This window comes from Macrotis lagotis, chromosome X (assembly GCF_037893015.1).
Source record: "Macrotis lagotis isolate mMagLag1 chromosome X, bilby.v1.9.chrom.fasta, whole genome shotgun sequence".
Taxonomy (NCBI): domain Eukaryota; kingdom Metazoa; phylum Chordata; class Mammalia; order Peramelemorphia; family Peramelidae; genus Macrotis; species Macrotis lagotis.
This window is the reverse complement of record NC_133666.1, coordinates 652109820-652129117: the sequence shown is the minus strand read 5'-3', so window position 1 is coordinate 652129117 and position 19298 is coordinate 652109820. Positions and strand designations below refer to the sequence as shown.

General features: G+C 42.8%; 1 protein-coding gene across 1 annotated transcript; it reads right to left on the bottom strand.

The window, feature by feature from the left end:
- On the bottom strand, positions 1–4913 carry MADCAM1 (mucosal vascular addressin cell adhesion molecule 1). Its single transcript, XM_074200391.1, has 5 exons — positions 4780–4913; positions 2745–3026; positions 1381–1704; positions 567–1043; positions 1–451 (listed from the first exon to the last, which is right to left on the bottom strand). The coding sequence occupies exons 1-5, from the start codon at positions 4868–4870 to the stop codon at positions 294–296; spliced, it is 1332 nt and encodes a 443-aa protein (XP_074056492.1). The 5' UTR covers positions 4871–4913; the 3' UTR covers positions 1–293.
- Between the last annotated feature and the right edge of the window lie 14385 nt (positions 4914–19298).

Below are 19298 nucleotides of genomic sequence, written 5' to 3'. Positions count from 1 at the left end.
ATGAGCTCTTTATTTGTCAGAGCCGTTGGGTGACCAGGATAGCCTTCCCTCTCTCCATCCCCACCCCAAGAGAAGAGTTAGTTGGTGAGAGTGAGCTTGATGTGACTCAGCGGAGAAGAGACCTGCCCACTGCCTGTCCCAAGTGGTGAGGACTGCTCCCCTTCCAGGAAGCCAGTGTCCAGGTTCCTCAGGTTCCTCCCCTTCCCCCTCTTACACTGGCCTGCACAGGGACCAGGGATCCTACTCTCCATCCTTGATGCCAGCAAGAGTGAAAGCCTCATCTTCAGCCAGGACTATGGCAGTCCGGTTTCATGGCTGGGCATGGCTTTGGGGACAGCAAAATCCTCAGCCCTAAACCATCTCCGCAGCCGGTAAGATACAAAGACCATCAGGATCAATCCTAGTGTGCAGCCACCTGTCCATAGAACTGCTGAGTAGTCCGGAGCAGTCCCTGGGAAAGCAGACGGGGTGCTGTGAGTGAATTGCCCCTCAGCTTTCCCCATCACTATCTCCCCCACTCCCCCAGACCACCCTGCACCCTGCCTTACTAGCCCTGAGGGACTCACGGACATCTTCCAGGTAGTAACTAGCCTTCTGGTCCCCGGGTTTGACTTGGCACTGATACAGCCCCCAGGTCAAGGGCCCTGGGTGCAGCAGGATCAGGGTGGCTTGGACCCCAGCCTCCTGTCTCTGGTAGTCCTGCAGCCTGCCTGGAACCTGAATCCAGGTCACATTTGGAGTTTGAATCCAGGTCAAAGTTGCTTCAGGTTCACAGATTGCCTGACATATCAGCTTGAGGGGCCCCCCATGAACCCCTGTCTCCTGGGACAGGAATATATGGGGGAAACAATAGAAAGATCTGGATGTTGAGGAGGAGGGTGGTGAAGACCCAGAGCCCAAAGTTGGGGAGGAAACTGTGATGTTGGGGAGGCTGGAAATGTAACCCTTTATAGTTGAGGCTTCGGAGGAGGGCAGTACCAGTCCCACAGTGGTCTTTGTTGGCATTGTGGTGCTTGGTTCTGGAGATGTCATCCTGGAAATGACTGGGAAAAAGGAGGGGGATGGCTTCTCTTCAGACAATCCTCCCCCAACTCCTAATGAGAGGCTATGTCCTTCCCATCCCCCCACCAGAAGAAATATGGCATGGGTCTCCTTGAGGGAAGGAAGTGGTCCATTTCCAGAGGAAGGAAGGAGATATTGTTCCTAAGAGTCTCAGAGCAGGTCAAATATTGTTCTAAGTGGAAACTAAAGAGCGTCCAGAATTGGGGGGGGGGGGGAGGCTGGGTCTTTAGGGAAGAAGGCAAATTATTCTAGGTGGGCCCTTTGGAGGAGGTGGGCGAGTATGACTTGGGCTGGTTGGGAGTGGAGTGGAGGACTCACCAGTTACAGCCCGGCTATGGTTGAAAATCTGTTGCTCCAGCTTCATCTCTACCAGGCAGCGGAGCTCAGCTCCCTGTGCCACCAGCTCTGCTGGCAGGACCCAACTCTTAGAGACCCAGAACAGGCCCAACTCCTCCCTGGTTTCTGCTTCATGTTCCTTCTCCTCTTCCTCTTTCAAGTTCAGTCCCTCTAACTTCTCATCTCCCAGGTACCAGGTGAATGTCAGGCTCTCAGTAGGATAGACTTCTTGGACTGAGCAGTTCAGGATGGCATCTTGCCCAGGATCCTGGATTTTTAGGGATGCTTGAAGCTTGTCAGGAAAGGCTGAAAGAGCCAGAGGGGAGGTTGATGAGGGATGGAACTGGCTCCCAGCTGTTTATGTCTATCTCTCTCTTGCCACTCTTGTTTTTGGTGGGAAGGAGGAGCAATTGAGGTTATTTGTCTTGCCCAGGGTCATAGCTAGTAAGTGTCTGAGGTCACATTTGAACTTGGATCCTCCTGAGTCTAGGGCCATAATGCACTATAGCACCACCTAGCTGCCCCTTGCCATTCTTTTTAATCTCTGTTTTTCTGCCTGTTTCTCTTGGCTTCTTTTCTCTCAGCCTTTGCCCAAAAGATCATTCTTTATTTCTTACCTAGCCTTAATGACTGAATGGGCCTTGCCTCCGTCAAACTGAGACCTGTTAAAGACCTTAGCTTAAAAATACCAAGAGGTCTCCCACTGTATCTGGGGCCATTTCCAATTGTCCTGATCTCTATCTGACCACTGGACCCCGTTGGCTCCAGAGGAGAAATGAGACTGGTAACTCAGCACAGCCCCCTCCCCTCTACCCTCACTTAAATTCAGTTCACTTGAAAGTCATGTCATCACCTTCCTGATGTCGTGGTTTTCTTTAAGACCAAAGGACAAACATCAACAGCCTGCCTCATAAAACATGGGCTGTCAGACCTGGAAGGGCCATAATAAATCAACTAGCCTTAAGCTTCTCATTTTTCAGATATGGAAACTGAGGTACATCAAAGGGAAGAAACCTGCCCTAAGCCCTGCCTTAGCACAGTAAGATGGGATTGGAGCCAAGTCTTCTGTCTATCTACAATGGACTGAGTCATTAGCAATAATTAATTATCTCTTAGGTTCTTTCAGGATTTTCTCTTTATCTAATCCTCCCAATAACTTTATTAGGTCAGAGGATGGATTACCTTACCCATTTTATAGAAGGGAAAGCTAAGGCCCAAAGAAGAAGGGATTTTGGCCCAGGGTCAACACTGGGGAACTGAGGCAGAGCAGGGACTCTGCTGGCTGATGGGAGAGACTGACAGAGACCCTCTTGCCTTCCCAGGTTTCTTGCCAGGATGTGACTTACCATAGACCTGCAACTTGACAGTGTTCTGGTAGGTTTTGCCTTGGCAGGTACTGGTACATAGCTTGCTCCCGGCCATAGGGACTGTGGCCTCAGGGATAGTCAGAATGCTGAGGCCTGGCACGGAGTGGACATGACCTAGGCTGGTGTCCAGCCCCCTCCATTGCACTGTGGCTTCCTTCTGAGGGCAGATCAGAGAGCACCTGAGCTCAATGGAATCCCCAATTTGGACAACTGGCCACTTCGGCTCCACTTGTAAAGGGTTCTCTCCTTTCCCAAATGCCCCTAAGGAGAACATGGAGAAAAAAAGTGCCTCTGGGTTGGAGTGATTGTAGGGAAGGGAGCTCTCTTGGCCAGGGGCAAGGGTTTCAATCAGATCACCTTTCAAGGCTGAAAGATCCTCTTAGCTATCTCTGGGCTAAGGTCTTAAACATCATAAGATCATAAATTGGATTTAGAGCCAAAGAGACTGGAAACATTCTAGTTCAACCACCTCATTTTTCAGATGTGGAAACTAAAGTGGTTTTCAGTTCAAGAGGCAGAATTCAACCCTAAGATCCCCCAAAGTCAAATTGCTTTCACCATTCAACACAAACACACACACCCCAGGGACCCCAAGGTGTGGTGAATGCTTCCTAGCCATGGGACCTTGCAAAAATCACTTCTCACTAAATCTTAGGTTTTCTCCTCTGTGTAAAATTAGGGATTTGGATGAAACAACCTTGAGTTCCCATTCACCTCTAAATATTTTTGGAAAGATTTTATTTATTTTGAATTTTATAATTTTCCCCCTAATCTCACTTCCCTTCCCCCACCCCCAGAAGACATTCTGTTAGTTTTTACATTGTTTCCATGGTATACACTTATCAAAGTTGAATGTGATGAGAGTGAAATCATATCCTTAAGGAAGAAAAAATAAAGTATAAGAGAGAGCAAAATTACATAAGATAATGTTTTTTTTTTAATTAAAATTAATAGTCTTTGTTCGAACTCCACAATTCTTTCTCTGGATACAGAGGGTATTCTTCATCGCAGACAGCCCCAAAATTGTGCCTGATTGTTGCACTGTTGGAATGAGCAAGTCCATCAAGGTTGATCATCACCCCCCATGTTACTATTATCACCTCTAAATTTGTGATTCTGTGGTTGGATTGTTAAATGCTCTGAGATGCCCCAGAAGCTTGGCTGCTTTCCCATCCCTGTTACTCCTTCTCCTTCCATCATTTGGTGGGACTAGAGATCCAGAACTGTGTCCTAACTCTGCAATGCCAGGGTCTCCAGCCACTGAAGTCAAGGAATGGCCTTACAGGGACTTTAGAACATGGAATGTCAGAGCTAGAAAGAATGTTGGAAAAATGAAGACAGAACGGGGCTGGCTGGGAACACAGTCTATAAGAACAGGGAGGGAACCTTAGAATATAGAGGATGGAATGTATGAACTGGGAGAGACCTTGGAGAGAAATGGATGAGCAAATAAAAATGTTCTATGTGCTGGAGTTACAAACAGTAAGAGGGTTCCTTGCTTCTGAGACTTTAAATTTGAATAAGGTAGAAAATATTGAGACTCAGAGGGGTGTGGGAGTATGGGGAGCTTCTTGAGGCAGCAAAGCAAATGGAAGATGGGTATGAATGGATGGTTAGAAGGGAGGCTCTGGTCTGGGGCCAGCTAGATAAAGTTTCCACTCAATACCAATCAAGATATCTAAGCCCTCACTTTTCAACTGGAGAAATCTAGGCCCCAGGGGTAGGGGGGTAATTTAGGATCATAGACTAACTCGCTGAGGCCTCTGAGATCACTCTGGTCCAACCCTCTTATTTTATGGATGAAGGAACCAAGTATGGTAGAGGTTAAGTATCTGGCCCAAGGTCAGTAAGTATAGCTGGAATTTGAACCCAGGTCTCCTTCCTTGCTCCTTTCCACTACTCCATGGTGACTTGCTTAAGGTCATAAGGCCAATCAGAGATAAAGGCAGTACACCATCACCCACAATTTTACCAGGAAATCCTATTTGACAGGTGAGGAGGCAGGGGAACTTACCCCAACTATTCTGGCCTTGGAAGAGGAAGAAGAGGAGGAGGTAGAGGCGGCTTCGATGGGTGAGGAAAAGAGGGAGGGCTGCTTCATTCATAGCTCTCTGTCCCTCTGATGCAGCCACCTCACAGCAACTGAGACTCCTCTTTCCTTTCTCTTTCTGAGGCCCTTCTGAAGACCCCTCTTAAGTAGTCAGCCTGACCCCGCCCCCTCCTTCATTAGACCCTGGAGGATTTCCAGTGGTGGGGATTTCTCTCTGCTCAAGATGGAACTTTCCCATATCCTGGGGAAAACTGATGGGTCAGGGGAAGCTGAAGCAGTGCCAAGTTGGGGAAAGAATTAAGAGAGGTCTCCTGTCCTAGAATGGACATCCCCCATCTGAGGATTGAAGTGGGGGGGTTTGGAATTGGATATGATTGACTCCTGAAGCATAGGAGAAAGCCTGGGTTTTTGGAATTACCAGGTCAAGAAGATACAGCTTGCTCCAAAGAGAAGTCTTCTCAACTCCCTCTTGGTGGGGAGTGGAGGTAGTGAAGTACTCTCCATTGCCATCCACGTGGTGCCAATGCAGGGCTGATACCAGAGTCAGGACTCTGCCACAGGCTAGGTAAGACGATCTCAGGTTATGTCTTCCTAATAAGATCCTCCATGTCCTTCCTTTCATCATGGAACAGCTTTGGTTCTATAATCTATGGATTCATATTCTATTTGAATGCTTACTACCTGTGGACCCTCCAAGTTGCTTCATTTTCAGGAGTCCCAGTTTCTTCCTCTGTTAAATGAGACTGTAATATAAAGCCCTTGACCTTTATTAGTCCATTTGATCCTATGGTGGAGGGGTGACCCAGTTTTGGGGTATCTGCCAAAGGTGGGGTGACTTTTTCCTCTCTGTGTCCCTCCCATTGTGGCTGCCCCTTCAAAATCAAATTGCTAGGAGCCTGCCATCCCCAAAGGGCTGTGGGAGAAACCTCAGGCCTGGGTACAACTCTCCTTGGAATCCAGAGACCAGTCAGGGATTGGCTGCTTCTTGGGAGGAAGGAGACATTAGGACTCCCTTGTTGTGAGGAGGACACACAGACCCAGAAAAGAAAGACCTGGAAGCTTCTCTTCCACTTACTGGAAAGCTTCAAGGACTGTGTGGGAAGTCAGGTTTAGAAAATATGATAAGGCCCAGGCTTACTGATAATCTGTCCATGTCAAGGCTTTTCAGCCTGCTATCTGGAATTCCCCATTTGTCTCCTAGGAGTCTAGAGGTGATTTTAGATCTAGCCTCCCCCTTCTCAATTTCTAACCCAGATTCCAGAAATTGCTTCTTCCTGCCCATAGGAACTTCAGACAAAACTCTGCTCCCTCTTCCCTGATTCATCCTTATCTGGCATTCTTCACCAACCTCAAGAACTCTATCTTCTCATTCTCCTATCTCCTATCCTCTAGTCATCACAAGGGTAAGGCCGGGTCTTGTGTGGACAAGCTCAACAAATATCCATACAAGTCCCAGGGGCAAACACAGGACCTGAAAGTCAAAGGTTCTGGTTCAGCTGGGTGCCTTTGGGCGAGTCTCTGTTTGAGCCTCTGCCTTTTTCTGGGTCTCAGCTTCCCCATCTGTAAAAGGAGGGAGTTGGACTTACCTGTCTCTAAAGCTACTCCTGGCTCTGACACACTGTGTCCTATCTAAAGTCCTTCTCAACTCTGACATTTGACATCTAGACCTTAGAGGTTGTCTAACTCATTTCGCAGATGAGGAAACCAAAGATCAGGTAAAATGGTAGCCCCTAAAATGATTATCACCTTAGGTACAACCAGAGAGGCAGGGTGTCCAAAGTAAAGGAGATGACAGTCCTACTGGCCTTTGCCCTTCTTAGATGACAAAGGGGAAAGGAAGAAATACACATGTAAATATCTATATCTATCTATCTATCTGTCTATCCACACACACACACACACACACAGAGAGAGAGAGAGAGAAAATACATACATGTCAAGTGCCAAGAGCTTTTTACAAATGGTATCTCATCTGTGATACCTCAAAACAACCTTGGGAAATGTGAGTTGTTATGAGCTCCATTTTTACAAATGAGAAAATTGAGGTAAACTGGGATTAAATGATTTGCCTAGGGTCACACACAGACATGTAAATGTCTAATCTGGATTTGAACTCAGGTCTTTCTGACTTCATACTCAGCCCTCTATCTACTGCACTACCTAACTGCCTTTGAAGACATTGCTTTCAGTTGTGGGTACCACACTTCAGGAATGACATAGATAGGCTGGAGGCTTTGCCTCTGTTTGTCTCAGTTTTCTTTTCTGTAAAATGGGGAGTTGTCCTGAGGATCAGATGCAATGATGTTTGCGATTTGCTTTATAGCCACTATTATGTCTGTTTCTAGAGAATGTAAACTTGGAAGGCAAAGACTGTTCAGGTTTTTTGTTCATATCACCAGTATGATTTTTGGAATGAAGCAGGACATTTGTTGGTTCTGAGGTCCCTTTGAATTCTGAGTTTCTGTGAATGGATGGACTCAGACTCCTTCAAGGAGATGGTAGTTGAGCTTCAGACTCAGGTCTTTAACTCCCCAGTCCTCTTCCTGTCTACTTCCCTGGCCTGTGTCTTCCAGCTTTGCCCTTGTGCTCCTGAAGGCTCCTTCCTTACAGCTCTGGAATTCTCTATGGTAATTCTCAGAGGATCTATCAGTATTGCTGGGGATGGGCAACTTTCCTAACTCCCTTCCTCTGCTTGTCCTCTCTTGAGGTTTGGGCTTTCCATTTTCCTGCATCCCCCTCAAGCCATCCCACTCTTCTCTTCCCTTAGTCCTCCCTGAGTCCTTTTCAGTTCCAGTAAGGGCTAAACAGGAAGCCAGACAGAAGGTGAAGGTCAGAAGTGGAGACCCAAAGGGTAATGAAGAATAGGCAGAGGCCCTGGGCACATCCCAGTAGAGCAGGCTGAGGGGGCTGGGGCTCTTCCCCGGGAAGCTGGATCCTTAACCCCAATCTTCCCTGTTTATTTTTGCTCCTAACACACCCATCTTATCTCTGACTCAGAGGAGAAGACTGAGGACAGTGATTAATGGGTTACTTCCCTCCTCAATTTCCTAGCTAAATTAGATCTGAATTCCTAGTACCAAGTCTCTGGTCACCAACTGCCCCCTCCACCTCCAAGAGAGTGAGGCCATAAGAACTGCCATTAAAAAAATTCCTCAATGAGACCATGTCATGTTAAAAGGATGTATTGACTCCTTAGGACAACCCAGACCAGTAGGATGGTTAGGCAGGAGTTCTCCGCCTTCTAGATTGGGAAATTTAGAGCTAGGCAAGGCAAAGTGACTTGTCAGAAGTCACAAAGGAGATCTTGGTTTGGTGTGGATAACAAGAGCAGAAAGAATCCTGGCCTAGAAGTCAGGAGATGTCCCCTTGGATGAGTTACTTTTCTGAGTCTCAACTTGCCTTTAAGCAGTCTTCTAACTCCAACATTCTAGACTTTTTGATTGCCCGACTGAGGTCTTTTCTATCATGCCATACCACAATATTTCCCAGATCACCTCATGGAATCATGGATTTTAAAACAGAAGGGAACCTTAGAGCACATTTTAAGTTGAGGAAAGAGACTTAGAGAGGGATGTGACTTTGCCACAATCACACAGGTTATAAAGTAGCTTATCTCAGATGCCCACCCATATTCTCCAACTCCGAATTAAGGGCTCTTTCCACCATGTCCCATTACCATATTCCTGGGAGGAAGGGGCAGGTCAGCTTTTTTTGCTTTGAGAGTCAGGAGCAATCATTTGTGATTGGCAGAGCACAGCAATGGTGGAACCTTTGAGAATGGAATTTGGGTCACTTGCCTTATCCAATCCCAAGTTTTGCTAGATTTGAACCAGGGTTGTTGGTTCTCTCTCTTGTTCTTCATGGTTAGAGTTAGTCTGGAGTAATGAGTTCAATAGCTACCCTGACCAGGCTTTTCCCAAATAGCTGGAGTTAAGGTCCTAAAATTGGTCCTAAATTCTCCCACCTGTTTCCAGGCTTTATCCTGGCTCCCTATCCCCACTCAGAGGAGGAATCCTGTTGAGACAGCTCTAGGAGCTCTATCCTCCCTAGCAAACCAAACTATAGGTTCTCCTAGCTTGAAGAGAAGAGTATAGGCTCATTTGGAAAGACACTGGCTTGGGAGGTGAGGGTCTAACTTTCAACCTTGGTCCTGCTTTTGATAACTCCTCTCTAAATTTTAGCTTCCTCTTTTGTGGAATTGGGATAATAATCCTTGCTCAGCCCCTCCCCCGGCTTTTTGTTGTGGTTGCTTTTGTTTGTCCTCCATTTTCATTATTTCATTTTATTTTTCAGTTACATGCAAAGAAAGTTTCCTACATTTATCTTTTTGCAAGCTTTTGAGTTCCACATTTTTCTACCACCCTCCTTTCCCTTTCCCTTCCCCATGGCAGTGAACAATCTGATAAAGGTTGTCCATCTACAAATGTTGTTGAACATATTTCCATATTAATCTTGTTGTAAAAGAATTAGAATAAGGAGGAAAAAACCATGAGAAAGGAAAAAACAAAGAAGAAATTTAAAAAAGAGAATATAATTTGCTTTGCTTTGCTTTCAGATTCCATAGTTTTTCCCCTCTGGATGTGGATGGCATTTTCCATAACAGGTCTCTCAGGATTGTCCTCGATCACTAAACTGCTGAGAGGAACTGCAGTCCACCATACTTTATCATCTCAACAGCGTTACTTGTAATGTGTACAATGTTCCACTTTAACAGTAACATAGTGTATTGATCAATTGCTCATCTCAGCAGTACAATAATCAGAGACAATTCTGAAGGATTTATGATGGAAAATACTATCCATATCCAGAGAAAAAACTATGGAATCTGAATGCAGACAAAGCTTACTATTAAAATTTGTTTTATGTTTTTTTCTTTTTTTTATTCAGATTCTTCTTTCACAGCATGGTTAAAGTGGAAATATATTTAAGATAGTTATATATATATATGTGTGTGTGTTTAACCTATTAGATTGCTCCCTCTCAAGGGAGGGAGGGAGAAAAATGTGAAAATCCAAAACCTTACAAAAATGATTATTGAAAAGTTATCTTTGCATGTAGTTAGAAAACTAAATGAAATAAAAAAAATACATACAACGTTCTCCTAGTTCTACTCACCTGACTCAGCATCAATTCAGTTCTTCTAAAGTCCAGCCATTCATGATATTTTACAAAACATTAATACTCCAAAACACTCATATACACTAACTTGTTCAGCCATTCTCCACTTGATGGGCAACCGCTCAATTTCCAATTCTTTGCCACTACAAAAAGAGCTGCTATAAATATTTTTGTTCATGTGGGTCTTTTCCTCTTTTTGATGGTCATTTTGGGATATAGATCTAATTGTGGTAATCCTGGATCAAATAGAACTGTATGCACAGTTCTCTTGCCTTTGGGCAAAATTCCAAATTGCTCTCAGGAATGGTTGGATCAGTTCACATTCCCACATCCTCTCCAATATTATTTCTTTCCCTTTTTTTTGTCATTTTAGTCAATCTTATAGGTACCCCCGAGTTATTTTAATTTGCATTTGTTTACATCAATGATTTGTAAAAAGAAATGATCTGTTGCATTTTTTTTTTCCTCTGAAAATTGTCTGCTCATTATCCTTTGACCATCATCAATTAGGGAATGGTTTGTCCTCCATTTTCTTTTTTTTATATTTAATATTTATTCTCATTTTGTACAAATAATGTTTTATTATACATTAATAAAATATTCTTGTTTAAGAGTAAACAAAATACTCCCCCCCCAAAAAAAATATAGACTCACTTGAGCGATAAAGTAAAGGGGAGAGAAAAAAATTAAAATTAAAAAAATAATAGTAATAATTGTAGGTCTGGCCAGGTGGTGCAATGGACGAAGCACCAGCCCTGGAGCCATGAGCACCCGAGCCCACATCCAGCCCCATAGACCCAACAATCACCCAGCCGTGTGACATACAAGTCACCCCAACCCCATTGCCCTGCAAAAACCAAAATAAGAAAGACCCAAAATAAAATAAAATAGTAATAATAGTAGGCGTGGCTGAGTGGCAGACAGAGCATTGGCCCTTGAGTCAGGAACACCCAGGTCCAAATCCGGCCTCAGACACCCAAGGATCACCCTGCTACGCGGCCCCAGGCAGGCCACCTAGCCCCATTTGCCCTGCACCCCCCCAAAATAATAATAATAAAAAATGTGGTTGAGTCTTTGTTCCAACACCAACAACTCTGTCGCGGGTGGATCACATTCTTTATGGTAAGTCGATCGCAAAAGTTACTTCCATATTTTTCCAATGTTGCCATTGCTGATCGCAACTCCCTCCTTTCGTATTTCTCCACTATCATGTACTATATTTTCTCTCTCCTTTCACTCTGACTCTGCTGTAGGGTAGCTAAGTGACACAGCAGACAGATCCCTGGTCCTGGGGCCAAGAGACCCTGAGCCCCCATACCACCCCTTAGGCCCAGCATCCACCTGGCCCTATGGTCCCAGACAGGCAATCCAATCCCAGCCCCTTGCAAGAAGTAAAAAGGAAAATGTGTTATATCTGACCACTCTCCCCCCATGGTCCATCCTCTTCTCCATCACTCACATTCCCCCCTTCCTCCTGTCCCCCCTTCTCCTTCTTACTACAGATGCCTATACCCCATTGAGTATATATGCTGTTTCCTCTCCTAGCCACCTCTGATGAGAGCGAAGATTCCCTCATTCCCCCTTGCCTTCCCCCCTTCCATATCATTGCAATAACTCATTGGAATAAAGAAAAATCTTATTATCTGAAATATCTTGGCCTATTCCACCTCTCCTTTTTCTTTCTCCCATTACATTTCCCTTTTTTTCTATTGACTCCATTTTTACACCATATTTTATCTTCAAATTCAGCTTTCTCCTGTGCTTCAACTATAAAAGCTCCTTCTACCTGCTCTATTAACTGCGAAGGTTCATATAAGTATTATCAGTGTCATTTTTCTATGCAGGAATACATTCAGTTCATCATCATCAAGTCCCTCATATTTTCCCCCCTCCTTCAATCTCTATGCTTCACCTAAGTCACCTAAGATCAAACCTTCTGTTCAGCTCTGGCCATTCCAATAGGAACATTTGAAATTCCCCTGGTTCATTGAAAGTCCATCTTTTTCCCTGGAAGAGGACATTCAGTTTTGCTGGGTAGTTGATTCTCGGTTGTATTCTAAGCTCTTTTGCCTTCCGGTATATTATATTCCAAACCCTAAGAGCTTTTAAATGTAGTTGCTGCTAAGTCCTGTGAGATCCTGACTACAGCTCCATGATATTTGAATTGTGTCCTTCTGGCTGCTTGTAATATTTTCTCTTTGACTTGGGAGTTCTGGAACTTGGCTATAATATTCCTAGGGGTTTGTTTTTTGGGATCTCTTTCTTGGGGGGATTGGTGGATTCTCTCCATTTCTATTTTGTGCTCTGCTTCTAGAATATCAGGGCAATTTTCCTGTAGTAGTTCTTTGAAAATGATGTCAAGGCTCTTTTCCTATCATGACTTTCAGGTATTCTAATAATTTTTAAATTATCTTTCCTAATTCTGTTTTACATATCAGTTGTTTTTTCAATGAGATGTTTCACATTTTCTTCTAATTTTTCATTTTTTTGGTTTTGTAAATCTCGTAAATTCATCAATCTCCCTGAGTTCTATTCTTTGTCTGAAGGATTTGTTCTCCTCAGAGTTTTCTTATCTCTTTTTCCATCCGGCCAATTTTGCTTTTTAAAGCATTCTTCTCCTCAATAACTTTTTGAACTGTTTTATCCATTTGACCTAAGCTGGTTTTTAGCATGCTATTTTCTTCAGCATTTCTTTGGATTTCCTTGACTAAGCTGCTGACTTCATTTTCATGTTTTTCCTGCATCTCTCTCCTTTCTTTTCCCAGTTTTTCTTCTAACTCCCTCATTTGATTTTCAAAGTCTTTTTTGAGATCTGTCATAGCCTGAGTCCAATTTCTGTTTTTCTTGGAGTCTTTAGATGCAGGAGCTTGTGCTTCTTCATCTTCAGACTGAGTGTTTTGATCCTTCTTGGGAACATAGATAATGTATTTCTCAATGGTGTTCCTCTTTCCTGCTTGCTCATTTTCCCAGCCTAAGCCTGTTTTGGGGGTGCTTCCTGAGCTTTTGGGACACACCCACAAGGATCTCCGTGTGTGAGGCTCTGTTCTCCCTCCTGGTCTGTGAATGACCATAAGCACCCCACCTCGGCCATGGGGCCAAGGTGGGGGGGCCTGCTGTTGTATGGGGGTTCTAGACTGCAATCAGGATCTGAATGTGGTCAGAGCCCCAGAGTCCTGTTCCGGGGCAGAGCTCGGCAGTCTCTCTTCACTCCCCTCCCTAGGTTCAATGGGCTCATGCCCTGGGGGCTCCTGCTTACCGGCTCTGCCTACTTCTGTTTCTAGATCTGGGCTGTGCTGGCCAAGCTGCTCTCTGTGTGCCCTGAGGGCTGGGCTCCATGTGCTCGCTCTGGCAAAGGTCCCCCCCCCCGCTGTTCCCCCACTTTGTGCCTGGTGCTCCCCAGGGTGCAGCCCAGGAGACTCCCCCACTGCTGTGAGCCACGGCTTCCAGTGCCCTGGGGCTGCCTCCTGGAGGCTGAGAGGCTGAAGTTCTTTCGCTCTGGCGGGCACCCCTCTGGCTGGCCGCTGCTCCAACCCCAGGGAGTAGAGCCTTTCTGCTCTTTTCCAGGTTACCTTGAGTAGGAGAACTGCCTCACTGGGTCCCTCTGTGGGTTCTATCTCTCAAAAATTCAGTTAGAGTCCTAAGTTTTGAAGATTTATGAGAGAGTGCCTAAGACACACCTGTTCTTGTCGCCATCTTGGCTCTGCCCCCCCTCCATTTTCAAAAAGGATCAGTGACCTTACAAGGTGAAGTCTTGACTTTGACAAGAATGGAATTTAAAAGAGGCAGAATTGCACAAACTCTTTAGCTTCTCTCTCCGAGTCATCTAGGTCCAATGGCAAGACAGAAATTCAGGAAGACTGTCAATGGTCTGGGATGCAGTGGATGACCTTGGCATCTTTGATGTCCATAGCACTTGTTTCAACTGACTTCATGGCTGTTGGAACAAATTGTTCACATCTGCCTATTCTTCTGAGGGAGGTCTGCATCCTTGGGGTAGTCATCTTCCTAAATTACTGATGGTTTTGAGGCCTATCTATTTACCTCAACCTGGTTTAGCTTGTCTGCTGAGATGGTTTTACTGGGTTGTGATTGCTCTAAATGCTACAGCTTCTTTGTGCCTCAGATGACAGGTGAAAGGGGGATCCCAAAGGTAAATGAAGAGCCCTGAAGGGGGTTCAGTGAGCTCTCACACCAAACATACTAGACTTCCTGGAACACCCCATAGATCCCCATCTCAGGCTAAAAGTCAAAGGAGATAAGTCTATATGGATTCTAGCAACTATAACATAGTAGATACTTAATACTTGTGGATCCGTAACATTAATGGTTAAGAAAAGGTTTTCAAAAGAAAGCCATAGAGCTCTGAGGAAATATATATATTTTATTCTTAGTGCTTATATTTCAGGCACTATACTAAGAAATGGGAATACAAGCATAAAGATAGTCCCTGCCTTCTGAGAACTAATATTCTAATGGGAAAAGATTTTACAAAGAGGAAGTAAAAGAATGGAAAAGTTAGGGGGCTGAGCCAGGAAAGAAGTGAGCAGGGCACTGATGTGGATACTTTCTCAAATGGTGATTGGGGAGAGGAGAAATGAATGAATGAATGAATGAATGAAAAAATATTTTATTAAGAGCTTTCTATAATGAATACAAAGGCAAAAGTAAGATAGTTCTTGCCCTTAATAAGTTTACATTCTAATAGGAGGGAGATCACATATAAAGGAGTATAGTGCTTCTGGAAGTTCCAGGGATGGCATGAGAAGTCATAGGGCTATAAAATGTTAATACTGTTTTCCAGAAGTATTGATGTTTTGATTTTATTACTGTTTCCAAAGTAGATGATGGATACTTGTAGGGTAGGAGGGAGGGGATACTTTGGAAGGGCTGATGACAGGTAGTATGCAGAAAAGCATGGTGGGTTCAGGAGCTAGACAGAGTGGTTTCTCCCCAATGAAGACAGCACCTTCCAGGGTGGTAGTTTCCAAAGTGAATCTGGTCTGAGGTCCACACGAGAGGATTTCAGCAAAATCAGGGCAGAAGACAAGAAGGATTTGGTGGTGAAGGTCAGGACTAATTCTAGTAGGATATAGTTGTCACTGAATCTCTAAGCCTCAGTTTCCTCATCTGTAAAATAAGAGATTTGGCCTAAATGTCCTTTATGAGGCCTTTCCATTTTCAAGTCCTATGATCCTTCCATAAATAGATTTAACTCTGATACCTGTCTCTTGTTACCACCAGGTGGCTCCATAGCCCTGAAATTTCTCAGGTTTTTATTTCATCTTTTCAGGACAAGGCTTTTTGCACCTTCCAAGGTGATAATCATGCTCATTGTCAAAGGGGAGACTCAACCAATACTGAATGCTTGGGTCAACTGGCTGAAGAAATATGGCCAAAAAATGAGTTGTCACCTAGCTGTGTGGCCTTGGGCAAGCCACTTAACCCCGTTTGCCTTGCAAAAACCTAAAAAAAAATGAGTTGTCCTCAAACCATCTACAGTCTCAAACCCTCTTCCCACTGGGGTCCCATTATGACTGTCCCACTCATGTTTTTGTCTCTTGCACTTTCTCCCCTAATAGATAGATGCTAAGCTGCTTAAAGCTGGAGACTAGAATGCTTTCCTTAGACCAGGAATTACCCTCACCACTAACATTCAATAGTCAGGTTTAGATGCCTCTGCTCCCTCATTTATAAAATAGAAAGACATTTACTTCCTCCTTTCCTAGGTTGAGAAATATCATGGGATCACTGTATGTTAGAATTGGAATGGACCTTAGAGAACTGTGGAGATAAGGCTCCTCATTTTAAAAATGAGTTTTACAGGTCTACAAAGGGAAGGTGACTTGCCCAAGAAAACACAAGTCAGTGGCAGGAACCCAGGGCTTCCAAATCCCAGGATGGGGATCTATTACATCACATAGCCTTTCTACCTGAAAATGATAATGTATTAATTAGTGGTATCTTTTTCTTTTATAAATGAGGATTTATATACAAAACCCAATGAACTCTGAAATAATTCTCTGAAAGTAAGTACCACACCCAGGAGTTATTACCTCTGTGTGGTTTTTCTTAATGATTTTTTTTAGAATGTATGTTGTTTATCCCATTTGGGGTTTTCTTGGCAAAAGTACCTGAGTGGTTAGCCATTTTCCTCTCCAGCTCATTCTACTGTTGAGGAAACTTAGGCAAAAAGGGTGGCTTGCCAAGGGTCACACATAGCTAGTGTCTGAGGCCAGATTTGAATTCAGGAAGATGATTCTTGCTGACTTCAGGTTCATCACTTTATCCACTGCACCATCTAGTTGCCTGTATTAGGAAGTATACTTTGTAATTTATCAGTATTGTTAAAAATAAAATTTACTCATCTTTAAAAATAAATCTTTTTTTATTTTAAATTTTTTTTAGGTTTTTGCAAGGCAATGGGGTTAAGTGGCTTGCCCAAGGCCACACAACTAGGTAATTATTAAGTGTCTGAGACCAGATTTGAACCCAGGTACTCCTGACTCCAGGGCCGATGCTTTATCCACTATGCCACCTAGCCGCCCCTTAAAAGTAAATCTTAAGATTTATTCATCTTAATGAAGCAGATTGTCATAGAAAAAATTCTACCCAGAACAAGAGAATAATGTTCTAGGCCCTCTGAATCTTTACATTCTAATGGATTGTCTATACAGATGATGACTAGAAGATATATCAAGTCAAGTCTCTCCTGAGCTCCAGTCCCATATCCTTACCTATTAGATGTTTCAAATTAGATGTTCCATTGGTATCTCAAACTCATTTTCTTTTCCTTCAAATTCAACCCTCTCCTGAGATTTTCTTTCTGTGGAAGAAACCACATCCTAGTCACCAGGTTTGCAGGCTTGGTGTCATCTTTGACTCCTCAGTCAGTTGCCAAATCTTGTCACTATTTCACAACATCTCTGATTTGTCCCCCTCTGCACTTGTACAGTTACAAAGCTAATACAGGAGACCATCACCTCTTGCCTGCCCTATGGCTATAACCCTTCTAGGCTGTTTTGCCTCTCCCCACACCAATCTATCCTCCACACAACTGCCAAATTAATATTCTTTTTTCCACTTCTTTTCTTTTGTTTTGTATTTTATTTCTCCCAATTAAATATAAAATAATTTTTAACTTTTGTTTTAAAAATTTTGAGTTCTAAATTCTCTTTCTTCTTCCTTGACCATGCCCCATTGAGAAGACAAACAAGATTAGACATGTGTAGTTATGCAAAACATATTTCCATATTAGTCATTATAGAAGAAAAGATATGCCCCCCCAAAACCAAGAAAAATAAAGTAAAAAAAAAGTATTCTTAAATTTATATTCAGATACAATCAGTTCTTTTTCTGGGGATGAGGAGTATTTTTCAGTATAAGTCCTTCAGAGTTATCTTGGATCATTGTATTGCCAAGAATAGCTGTTATTCCCAGCTGATTATCTTACAACACTGCTATTATTGTGTACAGTGTTCTTCTAATGCTGCTCATTTCATTTTGCATTGGTTCATGAAAATCTTTCAAATTTTTCTGAAAGCATCCTGCTCATTATATTTTATAATACAGTAGTATTACATCATTATCATATACCACAACTTGCTCACTCATTCTCACATTGATAGACATCTCCTCAATTTCCAGTTCTTTGCCACCAAAAAAAAAAAGTCATGTTAACCAAACTTTTCTGAGCCAAGTTTCTAACCTGGGTGTGACAGAGCTGACCAGAGACAGAATGCCAATAATAAAGTAATGGTTTATTAATTACTTTCTTTGCAAAGATCTGATTTGAAAATCATAGGATTACTCCTTTCTTGGAACTCTGCTTTACTGGAGTTCAGGCCGAGAATATATATTCATAATCATAAGGGGAAAGGGAGGAGGATGGTGGATCATAGAACAATTAGATTTGGGGCTTGAGTAATCTTCCAAGGACAAGCCCACCATTCAGGACATTACAATGATCACATCACTTGTGTCCATTCAGATAGGACACGGGAATGGCCAAGCTGATTGTGTAGTCTTGGGAGTATCCCATAATTCTAGACTTGGTTATAGGTTATACTGATCCACTTCACTTAACCCAGGCAAGAGCAGGTCAGGGAAAAAATGCAGGATCCAACATGATTGACTTCTCCTTTGTTTCCCAGGCCCAGAGCCTGCCTATGAAAAGGAAGCTCTAAAAAAAATCCAAAGTATTATATTTTATATATCGATCAATATAAAAATCACAAGTCTCTTGACAGCTCCTATATTTTTATACATATAGGTTCTCTGTTTTTTAAAATCTCTTTTGGGATACAGCTCTAGTAGTGGTATTGCTAGATCAAAGAATAGGCATGTTTTATAGTCCTTTGGGCATAGTTCCAAATTGCTCAACAGAATGGTTGAATTGGTTCACACCTCCACCAACAAAGGATTAATTTCTTATTTCTCTCACACCCCCTCCAACATTTGTCATTTTCTTTCTTTCCTATTAGTTAATTTAATAGGTGAGAGGTAGTACCTCATTATTGTTTTAATTTACATTTCTCCAATCAATAGTGAGTTAGAACATTTTTCATATGGCTATAGATAGCTCTGATTATTTCATCTGAAAACTGACTCATCATATCTTTTGTTCATTTATCATTTGAGGAATTGCTATTATTTTTCATAAATTTGACTTACTTCTTTATATATTTGAGGAAATGTGACCTTCATCAAGAGAAACTTGCTTCAAAAAATTTTCAGTTATGATTGCTAACTGCATTTTCCTCTATCCTGTTTTTCCCCCACTCTATTTTATTCTATCCTTTCATCCCATCTCTCCTCAAAAGTGTTTTGCTTCCAACTACTGCCTTCCCCCATCCACCCCTCACTTCAATCAGCACCCCTGGCTCTCTTCTCTTAATCCCTTTCCCCCTTTACTTTCCTGTAGGGTAAGATAGATCTCTTTACCAAACTATGTATATATGTTATTCACATTTTGAACCAGTTCCAATGAGAGTAAGGTTCAAGTATTCTCTGCCATTTCCCCCGATTTTCCCTTCGCTGCAGAAGTTTTTTTCTTGCCTCTTTTATGTGAGATAATCTTCCCCATTCTATTTTTCCCTTTCCCTTTCTCCCAGTGAATTCCTCTTTTTTAATCTTTTTTTTAGAAATCATCCCTTCATATTCAACTCACTGTGCCTTCTGTATCTCTGTCTCTCTCTGTCTTTCTCTCTCTCTCTCTCTCTCTCTCTCTCTCTCTATATATATATATATATATATATATATATATATATATATTTCTTCTAATTGCCCTAATAAATGAGAAAATTCTTTAAAGTATCATTTTCTCATGTAGGAATGTAAACAGTTTAACCTTATTAAGTCTCTTATAA

Bases quoted from the DNA above. Each gene is read 5' to 3' on its own strand.
- MADCAM1 (XM_074200391.1), bottom strand. From the start codon at position 4,870: ATGAATGAAGCAGCCCTCCCTCTTTTCCTCACCCATCGAAGCCGCCTC. The intron at 1,705-2,744 runs GTAAGTCACATC...TGGCTCTTTCAG, and splicing joins TGTCAAGTTGCAGGTCTATG to CCTTTCCTGACAAGCTTCAA. The intron at 1,044-1,380 runs GTGAGTCCTCCA...CCTTTTTCCCAG, and splicing joins CCATAGCCGGGCTGTAACTG to TCATTTCCAGGATGACATCT.